Source organism: Tasmannia lanceolata, unplaced genomic scaffold (genome assembly GCF_043159265.1).
Source record: "Tasmannia lanceolata isolate RefF3 unplaced genomic scaffold, GAP_Taslan_0.1 ptg000003l, whole genome shotgun sequence".
Classification (NCBI taxonomy): domain Eukaryota; kingdom Viridiplantae; phylum Streptophyta; class Magnoliopsida; order Canellales; family Winteraceae; genus Tasmannia; species Tasmannia lanceolata.
The window spans coordinates 41,039,652-41,055,067 of NW_027518680.1; the positions used below are offsets into that span (position 1 = coordinate 41,039,652).

At 39.1% G+C, this 15,416-nt stretch overlaps 1 protein-coding gene across 1 annotated transcript in view; it reads left to right on the forward strand.

Moving 5' to 3' along the window:
* The first annotated feature begins 2,629 nt into the window (after window positions 1–2,629).
* Window positions 2,630–15,416, forward strand: part of LOC143854657 (neurofilament light protein) — a 31,911-nt gene continuing 19,124 nt past the window's right edge. Inside the window, exon 1 of the mRNA XM_077364722.1 lies at window positions 2,630–4,024. Coding sequence (XP_077220837.1) covers window positions 2,888–4,024 — 1,137 coding nt within the window. The 5' untranslated portion in view covers window positions 2,630–2,887. The remainder of the gene's footprint in view (window positions 4,025–15,416) is intronic.

Genomic DNA, 15,416 nt, shown 5'->3' on the forward strand with positions numbered 1-15,416 from the left:
GATTCTTGCGAATGACCATTTTCAACACTTAGCAGGAAAACGCAAAACATGACGGAAATGACCGAAAAGATTTAAAAATGTAAGAGACGGAAAGGAGAGACACTAGAAAACCGATAGAAAAACACTGACTTCTTTGTTGATTAAGGCGGAACAAAATGAGGGTGTCTACAACGCGAAAGCACCAACAATGATTCTTCGTGAATTAAGAAAACCTCAACGATAAAGTACCAACCTAAAAGCAAATATGAAGATAAAATCAACCCACATGTTTGATTTCCATAAACAAACCAAGGAACTTCTATTAACAGACATACGATGTTAAGAACCAAAACCAAGATCACGATTACCCTCAATACAGCAAAGTAATCCCCAAACTGACATTTGAAGCCTTTTTTTTTTTTTTGGCATAAATCAGGTAAACAATTCAGGCAAATATTTTTTAGTTTTTTTTAGATAAATCAGGTAAACAATTCAGAAAACAGATTGAAGGAATTTAATAGTAGCAAAAAGATACCAAATTAATATATATTACATGCGTAAATAAATGCAAATAAATAGATAAAAAACCCATAAACTCTCCAAAACATCATATACAGCATAACGATATTTATTTCTTGGTTTAATTAAAATTCTAACCAATTCCATAGTATCTCAAAAATAATGTAAGCACATTAGTTTTGTGGGGAACTCACTATCAGTGACGACTACCAAGATGGGGTTGAGCCTGTAGCTGAATTGGTAAATGTTCTGTTATTTGAACTTGTGGTTGGTTACCCACCAAAAAAAAGAGAGAATATCATTAGTAAGTAACTTGGTAATAGAGAGAACAAAATATGAAGCATAAAAAAAACGGTAGGAAAAAGCATGGCAATGATGGACCAAAATTTTTTTTTTTTTTAAGGCCATCAATATACAACTAAGCAATATAGCATGGAACCCAAGATAAGGAAAACAATAAATTTGAAACAGAGAGGTCAGTTGCAAATTTTGGGGTAAAGGGATTGATTTTTTGGCACATTTTATTTTATTTTTATCCAACTAAGCAATATAGCATGGAACCCACGATAAGGAAAGCAATCAATTTGAAATAGAGAGGTCAGTTGCAAATTTTGGGGTGAAGTAACTGATTTTTTGGATTTTTCTCAATCCACATGTTGGGGTAAAAACAATCCCTTTACAAAATCAATACAACCAAATAAATAAAAGAATTAATTTGTGAAATGAATTTGTGGGAAGGAAAAAGTAGAAGAAGAAGAACAAAATCCCTAAAAACGTGGCTGAGAGAAAAGCCTACAGAAATCAATTTGTGGGAAGGAAAAAGTAGTAGAAGAAGAAGAAGCAGAAATCCCTACAAACCTGGGTTAGAGAAAACAATGGAAGATTCCTTTCTTTCTAAACGTGCTTCCGACGAAAATAGAAGAAGATGAAAGGGTTTTGGAAAGAGGCTTCGTGGGAGAGAGGACCTACCGTATGTTTTTGCCAAAAACACAGGGTGGGACAGAGAGACGTGGTCTCAATGTCAGGATTTACCAAAGAAAAAACAGGGAAAAAAATCTCTAACAATAAAAATATCTCTAAATCAATAGATTTTACAGGTGACTAAAATAACATATTTTGTGCATTTTCTCACGTCGGAGGATGCATAGTAGAAATTCATTTCAAACCTTATGAAGAGGGGCAAGAAGGTAAAATCCCATGAGAGAGAGTGAAGGAGAAAAATCGAGAGTTTAAAAACAGAAAACCTTTTTCCTCTTCCTATATAGTAGTATATAGTAGTATATATATATATATATATATATATATATATATATATATATATATATATATATATATATATAGATAGAGAGAGAGAGAGAGAGAGAGAGAGAGAGAGAGAGAGAGAGAGAGAGAGAGAGAGAGAGGAAAATGATTGTGAGCTTCAAGCTCATATAGCTTATATGAGCTTGAGGGCCCAAACACATGGGTCCCACATTTTTTGTGGTGATCCAAACCATTCATTTGCAAGGCCCCATCATAGATAGAGTGTGTACCAAAAATCAGCTCCATTAGATCATCCTAACTCCTCCAAAAGCGGAGGGAAAAAATGGGCAGATTTGTGGCAAACAGTGTCTATCCATTTTGCCATCCACTTTTGGATGAGTTAGGATGATCCTATGGAGCTGATTTTTTGTACACACCCTATCTATGTAAGGGCCTTTCAAATGAATGCTTTGGATCATCCTAATAATGTGGGCCCACATGTGTTTGGGCCCTCAAGCTCATATAAGCTATATGAGCTTCAAGCTCACAATCATTTCCCTCGTGTATATATATATATGAGTAAATTTATATTTAAAATAGGAAAAAGTTTTTCAAGCCAATAAGTTTGTGTTTTCAAATTATTTATTAACTTTAATTATAATAGTAAAGTTTATAGCGAAAGTCGTTGTTGTAAAGTGGTCATTATTCCCGCCTGTCACGCGGGTGACACGGGTTCGATCCCCTGCAACGGTGTTTCTTTTTACCTTTTTTTTCCATAATTGCACTAAGAAAGAACAGACAAGGTAATTTAGTGCAAATGTTAAAACATGGTAGTGCCTTTATACTACCTTCTTATTTACAAGACTAGTGATTTACGACTCTTGCCTCTTAGATCTCCCTCGACACCGTCCAAGTTGCGTCAAGCCCCGCAACTCTCCATCTCCGTTATTCTCAACGCGACGCCCTTTTTTGTTCCCCCTTCTTCCGCTCATCTGTCTCAAAAATCCCTATTTTTTGTTTTTTTTTCCAGCTAAAGTTAATGAAGGAGTAGAAGGAAAGGTTTTTTTTCTTTTCTCTCTATTCTCTCTCTCTATGTATGTAATATAATTCGTGCTGTTTCTGAGTGTGTTTTGATCGAGAAACAGCTATGGCATCCGAAGGGATGGATGATTTTGGATCCCTATTCGAGGGCATGGTCCTAATCGACCCTACTTCTTCTTCTTCACCTACTTCTTCTACTTTAGAAATCCAAAATCACCAATCTTCCCAACCCCTCGACCTCAATCTCTTCACTGATCTCACCCTCCTACCATCTCAAAACCCTCCTCCTCCTCAATCACAATCCCCTCATCATTCCCATTCCAATTCTGCTTCAGAAATCAATCAATCCTCCCGGCCCATCATCTCCAGAAAGAAAAAGAGAGGAGCCGTCAGGATCGGTTACGGCCGAGATTCCAATCCCGATTCCGACCCCAAACAAATCCATCATTCTCTTTCTACTTCTGATTCCCTTCCCTCACCCGCACCTTCCATCCATCCCCTAGTTTCTCAAACTGACTCTTTCATGCCTACTGATCCCCAACACCATCCACCTTCTCTCTCTCTTGCCAATTCTGACAATGCGTCACATACAATATCAAACGCTCCTCATCATGAATCACCCAATTCTCATTCCCCACTAGCCATATCAGTGATCCCATTGATCGACGAGATTCGACTATCGGAAAGTGAATTACCTGAAAAACCTACATCCAGTGAAAAACGACAAGTAGAAGAAGAAGAAGCCAGAGATGCATCTAGATCTGCATTAAATGGCGAGAATTTGAGGAAGGAAAATGAGGAATCAATCAAACAGATGCATTCAGAGGAGGAATACAAAGGAAGAGATGTGTGCAGTTCAGTTGAGGAGAAATTAGAGTTGATTAGAGCTAAGATCTCTAGAGAATTCGAGAAGATCCGCGAAACAGCTGCTTCGGTTTCCTCATCGAGAAAGGAATCAGCGAAGAAGAGAAGGGAAGCCACAAATAGCGTGAATTTAGCATCTATTAAGTACAAGGAACTGGAAAAGGAGCTTGAGGAAGCTTGTGAGGCAGAAGATTTCGAGAGGGCAGAGAGGGTTAGCGAGAGCCTCGCTGCGACTGAGAAGGAGAAGGAAGGATTTCTGATCATGTTGAGAGATGCAGAAGCTGATTCTGACTCTGTTGATTCAGAGATGCAGCGACTTTTGGAGTTGCAGATCGCAGCGGAGGAAGAAGCCTCATCATTGCTTGAACACTTAGCAAAGGTGAGTAGGAAATCCTTTCACGTGTACCTAGATTACCTGTGATTAGTGATACTTGTTAACTTTATGCAACCATGGATTGTGTTTATGTTATTGATTATGTCTAAATTTTCTCTCATGCGTTTTGATCAGCATAAACCACTTTATGGGTAAACGGGAGGAAATATGAAGGAAATAGTGCTCTAACGATAAGAATGTAGGCTTTTTAGCATTCCATCCTAAGTTTTGGAAGAAGAGAGTAAAAGTAATTTTGGTACTTTGATTGCTGTATATTAACTTGGATTTGGGGTGTTTTTTTGTTATTGCCTATGTTTCAATTTTTTTTTTGGTCCTCCCCCCCTCCCAATTGCTCAAGTGGTATGGATATTGTGAAGACAGTCATCACCATATCCATCTCTCGGTGTCATAAACACTTTCTTGACCACAATCTCTTTCCTTACATCACCGTGCAATATCTCCTCCTCAACACCATCTTCATAGGAATCAAACACTGGTGGTGCAGAGTAATCCACAAAGTCACTCTCATCCTCGTCATAATCTACCTCTTCAACAAGCAATTGTTTCCCTTCACGACCATCTTTCTTGCATTCATTAGCTCGATGCCCCATCTCCCCAAACTTAAAGCATCTTGGTCTGAAAGCATTGTACCTCGGCTTGGCTGCACTGCTTGTGTTGGCTGGGTTTGGGGTTGAGCCGCCCTCTGCACAGGAGCACCAATTTGTGCGCCCCTTGCAGGGGAGTCTAGTATTATTAGTAGGGACACTCCTATATTGCCTGGTGTGCTCCAACTGCCTTTTAATCACAATTTTACGTTGATCTGCTACGGATATACTCCAACAATCGAACAAAACTAATGAATCTTGTATAGTTTGCCTCAAACCTCCAATATATCTAGCATCTAATTGCTCGTCTGATTCGGATAAATCGTTCTGGGCAATTTTTTCGAAAAATAGAATCGTTCTGGGCAATTAATTGGTGAAATTTCTTAGTGTACTCGTAATATCCCTTGTTTTAGGTTCTACAACGGTTGGAACAATAGACGAGTGTAATTGTAAGGAAGAAACTCTGATTTCATCTTTTTCTTCAATTTATCCCATGTGGCGATCTTCTCTTTGTCTTGCCTTTGTCTAATCACTTTCATCTGCTGCTAGTATGCAACGTCTTTCCCACAATGTCAAGTAGTGATAAGAGGAATCACCCGATCCTCTGGAATCTCCTTGAACTGAAGTATCTCTTTCATGGTGAAAACCTGTGCGTTAACCCTCCATGGAACTCGGGGATCTCAATCTTAAGACCTAATTCTCAGCTCCCGGAATCACCTTTGGCAGCCTCAACTCTCGCTGGTTGTTGCGGCGGATAACCCTTTCGCTGGCTCATGGTGTCTACGTCTAATCCGCTATCCACTGCTTGAGAAGAAGCCTAGACCGATCTCTACTGTTTCGTGAGTCCCTCTACGCTCTTCAGTGCTGTGATCTCTCTCTATGGGTCTTCCAACAGCTCCTGTACCGCTGCTTGGGTCATCTGCCTCGTTCTTGTTACTATCAACGAACGTCTCGATCACAGTACTCAAGATATCAGATGATGTAGCCCGACTATGCGTGTGTGGGTGTTTTACTAGGTTTGAACGAGAATCACACCTACTAGTGCAAATTAGAGAAGAAAACAAAAGGAAAACATTGGACATTTTCTCTTTATAATTATATTATTTTAGAAAATCAAATCAACTCCTCTTTTACCATTATCTTTCCCCCTTTCATAACTAATAATTAAGGAGGGAAACAATTAAGAGAGAAATTCAAATAACAAAATATACTAATATAAATCTTCAACATGCGGCATGAATCTGGATGTGAATCGACATGAATCACTGTGAATTCGCATGAATCTGCTGTGAAGCGAGTGAATCTGCGTGAATTTGTGAATAGGCATGCGTGAATTGGCATGATGAATGTAATTGTGGGCTTTGTTGCCGATTTGGGGTCTCCTTTGGGAACAAATGAGGAAAATCTTGGGCGTTGATTGGATCTCCTGTTGCCATGGTTTTAAATTTCCTCTGAAACCAACACGAAATGGCCGAAATGTTCCCATTTCCATCCTCACTAAAACAGAAACCGAAATCACCGAAATGCAAAAACCAAAATTGTAAGTGTTATAATTGTTACTATATTATCACTATGTATTACATAATTATATGTATATTAATTGCATGCAAAATGTGGTGCATGTTTTATGTACAAATATTTATCTCAATTACATGTGAAATTTTGTATGTACTAAATTACTAGACATGCGCGACAATGCATCTTACTAGGTGTTTGATAGTTTTAAACTATTATGGATGGTAGTCTTGTTTATTTTTAAACCGACTTTTGGATGGGTCCGCTTCCTCTTGTAATAATGATCTATGATCTGGGTTGCATTTTCCTCCCCGGGTTGAAGAAAATCTGTCCTCAGATTTGAATCTTTCAAAGAGAAGAGGTGGTTCTTGATACAGCTGAATCTTCATTTTGTAAAATTCATGAACTTTCTAAAACCATGCCTGCACACTTATTTCTAATGCCTTCTTGCCTCCAATCTCCTACACCTATTCTGAAGTCTGAACACAAGTACAGCCTGAACCTGACTTTTCTTCATCATGATTACCTTCCATTTTAATTTTATTTGAAAAGTGAATGATTGTTAATCAGAAACTATTATTAAAAAAAATAATTACAAAACCAAAGAACAATGGAAGTGGACTAGTCGTCCCGCACAAAGATCACATTACAACCCACTGTAATGATAAATGCCTAATCGGGAACCTGGCCAAAAACACATAAAATCTGATATTACCTAGAGTCGATCAGTAACACCTCTTCCTTTTCCACCCCATCTCTCCCAAGTGTTTCCGCTCAATCATTTGCAGACCTCTTCATATGAATGAATTTCGGACGAAAGATCGAATATAGATCTAGGATTTTTGATAGGATACTAGCCAACTTCCAAGGACCAGGATACTTTTTGCAATCCCACGCCAGCATGTTTGCCACATCACATTCTATGATGGTATTTGAGTTCCTATTTTAATTTTTTAGGTCATTGTTTTGAATTTCCCACATTATTTCTTAGGTTTTTCTTTGAAAAGTGGCAATATATTCATTAATACTAAAAGAAGCAGCCTAGGAATGGGATTATCTAATGACTAGGAAGATACAATCACATTCATATTACTAAAATTTTACAATCACTATGCTGTAAACAAGAAAAAAACATGCAGGGAAAAACCAACGCGGTAATGTAAAAAAGTCCTCTATAATAGTGGAAATGCATCTGGTGTGCGACGCTCCTCTCGACGACTTCTATTCTCTTCATATGTGTTGATGTCAAGTTCCGAAGGAACATTGCTTTCTGAAACTCTGAAGCCTGGATCGGAAACACTAAAGCTCTAATCGATTTGAATGGCTCAAGAACTAGTAACTGAAAAGAAGTCTAGTGAGAGAGCGTGGTGTCAAAGTCGAAGAAGGAAATAAGAATCAAGAACATCTAGTGTGAAGAAAACCGAGGAGGCTGGAGATGCATAACATGTAAGTACTTTAACTTTGGTTTTTGGTGCAGATGCAAGGTCTATGCCAAACTGTGGTCCAAATCTGATCTGGAGTTAAGTAAGGATGAAGGTGAGCTAAACTCGACACACCAAACATATAGCAAAGAAATTTTAAGAGTGTATGCCCTTAAAGCTAGTGTTTGATGTATTTAACCTTCTTTCATTCCATTTTATGACACCTACTAGGTACTTTACAAGGGTGTGTGATGTGCTTATTAACATGCATCCCTCTTTAGGCAGCATCGTAGGAATGGTCTTCCCCATGGATTCACAGATCCTTAGGGGCAGGGAGATATGACATTCCATCTCTTTGCATACCTAAAATGTTTCTGGTTGGCGTTGAGACCAGATATCTCTTCCCGGACACAACCAGCATCAGACCTGCTTCCATAACGAGTTGGGGTGGCTTATCTCGATCAATTGGGCACTCGACCCTAAGCAGGTAGCATGGGTGCGGTGAATGGTTCACACTGAACTGGATCATTTACAGAATAGCCCGTGGACAAGAATATGGATAAGGCTGTTGTGTCAGTCAAGACCCTTTTTATGTGCTTACACCTGAGAGGTCATATGGGTCTGTGGGCTCGCCTTATGGCTTTGGTCTCTGACAGTGGTCCCACATCGAGGTCACTTACAAGTAGTGATGGGTCTTAGGGTAACCCATGGGATCAATAGGGATGCCTAACAAGGAATCCTCCACCCTTATAAAATAGGAAAGTCATATACTGTTTCGATCTTAGCCATGCCTTTGAAATATGTCTGCCCACATGGATTTGATAAATTGTTTATCAAATGATTTTAGAAAACAATTGTTTGCTTTTCAAAGGGATTTGCAAATGCATATGTGGGTCCAAACTGATAGATTGGAAGGTATACCACTGGGTGGGCACAGAGCGTAATTGATGTCCACTCCAAGGTTGCCAGGGCGGGAATCGAAAACGGGATTCGAAAGCGGGAATCGAAGGCTCCGGGGATGGTTGGGAGCCGGAATCGTGGGTTCGCCTGGGATTCGTCGGGGAGTTGTCAGAGAGTCGCCGGAGATTCGCCGGGGAGCGATTAAGAATTAAAAAACGATAAAATTTAAGAAAAAATACCTGAAAATCTGAGCATTTAGCTGTACACCATTAAACATAAACATGATTCTCCAAATACCGAAATTATAACAATTTTACATTAAGGACTCCACCATTAAACAAAAAAATTCAGTCTCCAAAAAGCCAAAATGCCAAATATCAAAATTATTACAGAATTTCTTCAGTCTTTTCAAATAAAAAGATATAAAGTTAGCTTTTCCTCTTTCCCAAGATTAGTTCGTCCTCTTCCTTCTCCTGTTCCTTCTACATTTTCTGTAAAGAAAAAATTGAAAGAAATGAATTAATATTTATAAAACTAATATCTTCACTGGGAAATTGAAAGTGTTAAAAGATTTTAAATATGTCTCTTCAAGTGTGAAATTGTACCTCCCCTTGTACGTTCTCCACCCCCCAGGAAACTAGTAATACGACCTTGAGTGTTGGATGGTCGTGTAATTTTAGGTTCCGAGTTGTTGACCACTCTTCGAGTCCCAGATCCTGCAGCTTCGTCATCGTCGTCTAGGTCACAAATAATGAGTAAAGGACCTGAAGGTAATGCTTGAGAAGATGATGCACGAATTGTAGAAGGTCTAGAGAAATCATTATCGAGATCCTGACATCGCATGTCCTCTATTCTGATAGAGGAGTCATCCATAACTGGGAGCTCTGGGTTGATGTCCCATTTCCTATTTGGTCATTCTTTATATGCAGTATCATTATATCTAAATAATAAATTCCAAATTAAATAAATAATCCGACATAAGTAATGAAAAACAATTATTACATGCAAAAACTAATTGCAGAGCTTAAACCTGAATATGAGTCGAAGATTTGAGTGGATGTACACAAGGGTATCAGCACGATGTGAATTTAAGCGATTACGATTTACGTTGTGTATGAAGCTATACCTGCTCCATACTCTCTCTGCAGAAGATGTGCTAATAGGCTGTGAGAGAACTTTGATGGCCACTGACTGTATAACTCTGGTACATGAATTCCATGAAAGTGCCACCATTTGGTCACATACACCTTGGGATCTTTCGCATCCTCCCTGGCAAAATTACCGGTAAACCTTCCAACCTTTCCTATGGAATCATATAATTGATGTCTAATCGTATTGCTCATCTCAGCATCAGGGGAGAGAGCCTTAATGGCATCATAAACAACATCCATGATTTTAGGGTCTTTATCTGAAAATAAAATTGAATAATTGATCAGTCGGCAACATAAATGAAGATAAATACAATTACATTATGAAAATTTACAATACGAAAAACAATTACGTACATGGGGTGACTCGTTTACCATCGCCTGGTGCTGGAATATTGAGATATGTAGGCTCATAATATTTTGGAGTGAGTACATGAACCAAGGCATGCATTCGAACATTCATCTTCCCCCAGCGTTCCAACATAATACCATGAATATGATTGTACATGTCAGGCACATCTTTCAAGTTATCTTTTATTTGCCCTAACATATTGTCTATGCCTTCGTACACTTATGATATTATACATCCTCCCTGGTCAGTGAACTTAATCATTTTATAGATGGGCTTCGTAATTAATAATGCCAATCTTATGTTCGTCCAAAATTCATCATAGACTATACACCTAGTTGTATTTTTGCCCCTATCTATCATCACTCTGTCAGTGCAAGCATTCAGCCAATCTTTCCAAGCATCTGTCAATATTGTCATCTGCAACGCCTCCCTTACGTCAAGAAGTCTCTTCAGTGTAGTATAATGAGTTGCAAATCTAGTCTTCGCAACTTTCAGCAACTCAAACTTTGAATTGCTTCTAAATATAGTAAGAGCTTGCGAATGATTGGTAATGTATTTGACGACATCCTTGTAGGAATGGTAAGTCTCTCCAATCCAACTTAGGTGTTTATGCTTGGCCAAGTCTTTGAATATCAGATTTAATGTGTGAACCACACAAGGAGACCAAAATATGTGGGGATAAACTTTATTAACCTCTGTCCCAGCCAGCTTGCAATTGGCTGCATTATCTGTCACTTCTTGCACAACATTAAAAGGCCCTACTTCTTGAATGGCTTCCAACAAAAACTTTGCAATGTTTTTTCCTGATTTCTCCACGGCAGAGAAGTCGTGCGCATAGAGAAACATCGAACCGAACATATTCGATGCCAGTACATTAATCAGGGCTTTGTTCTTCACGTTTGTCCATCCATCAGAGACAATAGAAAGCCCATGTTCATTCATGCCATTTTTCTCTTAGAACACCTAAATCTCCTGTGACCTTCTCTTTCTAATAGTCCAATAAAGTTGTTCTTGCTTTCTCATAAGAAGGCAACTTGTATCCAGGCACACAATTGGTTGCAGTTACCATCTCTTGAAAATATGGAGATCGGAGGACGTTAAAGGAAATCCCATTAGCGGTAAAAAATTGCAGTACTTTATGATCAACATCGTCTCTATCCTTTGCTCTAAAAGACTTGCCAATTGGTGATTCATCAACCTTACTTGACGAAGTCCGACCAGAGCTGGAAGACTTGCCAAGCACGTCTAACCGTGGTTTCTTCAGTGGCACTCTCCCAGGTAAATTCTCTGCTCGTTAGACTTGTCTTCTGATATGCTCTTGTAATTCTTTGTCTTTTGCAACTACACTGCAATATGCTGTTCCTTAACCTTGACTTCTTGCTGCTTTCATAAGGTGTGCGTGCACCCTTGTATAAGTCCCAGTGTAAATCTTCTTACAGTGCTTACATTGCCACTTTTTGGTTCCCCCATGTCCTTGGTCGGCTTTCTTTCCTCTGACTACGTGTGACCATAAAACTGTCGGTGACCTTGCGTTCGGACTCAACACTATGTCGTCATCATAAGGTTCTTCTACATATTCTTCTTCATCATAATGGTATTCTAAGTCCCCTTCAAAAACTACGTCATCATCACCTACACGTCCCTGGCCTTTAAATTCTTGGTCGACAGTCTCGTCCATCTTTTTTCAATTTCCTCTGACAAAATCAAATTGTAAAATATTTGGCTAAGTATGATAGATATATTCTACTATGAGTGTCTTACATGCATGCATGCAAGGGTATGCAGGGGTAGGCTCAGGGGTAGGGTCAGGGTTGGGTTTCCCGTGGCGCAGTGTCGAATCATTTGGATTATCCAACAGATCGTCTTACGTGGGAATTTCCGGAGGTATTTGGCAGGGGTAGGGTCAGGGTTGGGTTTCTCATGGCGCAGTGTCGAATCCATTGAATTATCCAACATATCCGGAGGTATTTGGCAGGGGTAGGGTCAGGGGGAGGTGTTCTCAAGGGCGATGATGGTTCACCGATTCCAGTCTTTATCAATCGCATTCTTTGTCCTCATCTTCAAGGGTTGAGGCCGAAAGGAGTCCGCTGCCGAAACATCCATCATCGCTATGTGATGTTGGGCTCCATAGTACTGTCGGAGGATCTGCTGAGGCAAGTAAAAGGAAATGCTCTAAAAACCCATTATCCGAATGCACTTCTGACCAGAAGTCTCAAGGACTGCAGAGCAAATGGGCGACCATGTTGAGGCCGAAAGAAGTCTCAAGGACTGCAGAGCAAATGGGCGACCATGGGAGAGTCCATTCAATGTTCGTACTTTCGCAACCCTCAAGCCATATAGCCTAACTGGCGGGATCATCGAATGAAATCAATACCTCCCTAGTATTAAAGCTCCTTCTCCAAGCTCGTATTGGCAAAGGTGGTGAAGCCAAAATTCGTAATCTCTCTACTAACCAAACCTAAATAAAGAAAAGAATGTCAGGAATAATTATCCATAACCAAGCACCTCATTCAAGCATTTTTAATAAACCATCTAACACTTACATAAAGAATGACGGAACTTCCCAAGAAGTTGGATCCAGGAGATCGGCAAGCACTATCTAGGCTATCAAAAAGTTCGGCCAAGACAGTAGGAGCTAGATTTGCACCTTGACAAACTTGATCAACCAAGTCTACAAAATATAACGGGATCAAGTCCGATGACTCTGATCGGCCTGGGAAGAGAAAAGCTGTATAAGCACATAGTGCTAAGCATTTTCACGGCAACGTCGATACTCCTTATCCAATTATCTATTTGGTGAAAAGACTTCTTCTAGCTTAGGATGGAAGATATTACTCGCATGACGGTAGTGAGCTAGGGACTTCTTTGGCACCCCAATCAGATGACTTAGTGCCTTATCGTACCTGTCCTTAAAGGAAGGCTTGAACAAGGGACCATCATGAGAAATGTCGAGCATAATGCAAATATCTTCATAAGTCGGACAAAGCTCTTGTATTCCAAAACGAAACACGTGCATGTCGGGATTCCAAAATCTGACTGCGGCATGAATCAAACCCCAATCAACACAAACAGAGGCAATATTGCGTGAGCTGCCTAGGCCCACCGTGCCAAGATTAATGCCTTCCACTTGTTGCAACCCATTGATCCATGCCAACAAACCATTGTTGGAGACTTGAGCCATCCCACTCGCCATCACTCGTATATGCCCCGCATAGTACTATAGATTGTTAAATGACAAACGATATCTTATTAGCATTCCCTTTTAGAAATAAACACTTAAATAATGTAAATTTTTGCAACCAATTTTGACAAATAAAAGCAATCAGCAGTTACAAACTTATGATAATAATGAAGGAATTTTTATATGATGCAACTTAGAAGCCAACAAAAAAGTTAATAAAACTTAGAAGCCCACGAACTTATGAAAAGGATTGTGCGCTTAGGTGCGCTCGAGTGCCAAATGACATGGGTCCTACATTTTTTGTGCTGATCCAAACCATTCATTTGCAAGGCCCCATCATAGATAGGGTGTGTACCAAAAATCAGGTCCATTGAATCATCCTAACCCCTCCAAAAGTGAAGGGCAAAAATGGGCAGATTTGTGAACCAACAGAGTCTGTCTATTTTGACCATACTCCATAAATGGATGGGTTAGGATGATCCTATGGAGCTAATTTTTGGTACATACCCCATCTATGTGAGGGCCTTTCAAATGAATGCTTTGGATCATCCTAACAAAGTGGGCTCACATGAGTTTGGGGCACTCGAGCGCACCTAAGCTTGGGGCGCTCAAGCGCACAATCCTTTTCCTCTAAAAAAAAATGCAGGAAAATCCAACAAAAAAGTTGAAAAATTGCAACTTAGAAGAAAGAATAAGCCAGTGGAGCCTATGATTAAATGGAGTTTTTATATGATGCCCGACCGTGAAGTACCATCAAAACGGTACCACCCTTGATATTTGATCCAAAAGCAGCCCACTTTTTAAGAGGCTGCTGTTGGATCAAATATCAAGGGTGGTACTTTTGAAGCACCTTCACGGGACTTGATGGTCGGGCATCATATAATTTCTCGATTAAATGAACCACAATTGCATACGACAAAAAAATTCAATGAACCACAGTAGCCTATGATTAAACTAATCGGTAGCATAAAAGCCTATGATTAAATTAATAAGACAAAAAAATTGAAAAACTGATAAAGAATTAACAAAAGGTTATTATTGTACATAATAATTTCTGATTTTATGGGATATTTTTATCATTGTGCCTAAGTGTCTGAACTGAAGCATATCACCGGTATATCTCAGATGTTGATGTGTCCAAGACAAGTCTGACTGTCTGATACCCATACCGGGGACTATGTTCCATACATATTATTAAATATTAGTTAATAAAAAATTTAGTATATAAAGTATCTCTAAATGAATAGAAATGCATTGGAACAAAATAAATGAATAGAAATGCATAAAAAATACATAAGTACATTATAAATAAGATCCAAAAACCAGAGAAGGAAACATTAATGGTTTTCTATTCATATCCATGTCAGTGTATTTCGACAGTATGAAACTTTCAGAAAATTAGAGGTTCTTTTTCGGCAGGAGTTAAATTATTAGATCTTGGGAACAACAAGGTTCAGAAGGAGGGCTTAAAGAACATAATCTCAGTCTGATACCCATACTGATAATAGGCATTTCTCTGAAACAAAATAAAAAATAAAAAATGAAAGAATGAAACCTGTTAACATAGAGAGATTAATGTTTTTCTTTGCCTTTAAAAACTCAACGAATAACATTAAAGGGGGGGCTTTGATCCGTTAGAGAGGGAGGGGGGGGGGGGGGGGAGAATAACATTTCCCAAAATAAAAAGGGCATACTAGTTAGGGTCGAAAGCCTTCTTCTCTTCGTGAGTTCTCTCTCTTCTTCTCTGAAAACCGCTTGACAAATGAAAAATCAGAAGATTAAAAGAAAAAAAGAGAGATTAAAGGATGTTAGATGAAAGTTTAGACAGAGAAAATAAATGAGTCAGGGTTATCTCCCCCTGACTCATATCTTTATACTAAAACATAAAGGAATGTACAAAGTCCTAAATGCCCTTAGGCAAGTTACATATTCCAACACTTCCCCTAAAGCTGGAATATAGATATCATACATTCCTAGCTTGTTACATATATCATTCAATTTAGACTTATTTAAGGACTTTGTAAACATATCAGCTAATTGGTCCCCTGACCGAGTAAACACAGTGCAAATCTCTTTTCTGGATTCTTTGACGGATAAAATGACAATCCACTTCAATATGCTTGGTGCGCTCATGGAAGACTGCATTGTTGGTAATGTATATTGCAGCTTTGTTGTCGCAATAAAGCTGCGAAGGAGAAGATGAAATGAAGCCAATTTCAGAAAGAAGTGAACGTAGCCAAATAAGTTCTGTGCTTGTCTGTGCCATTGCCCTGTAT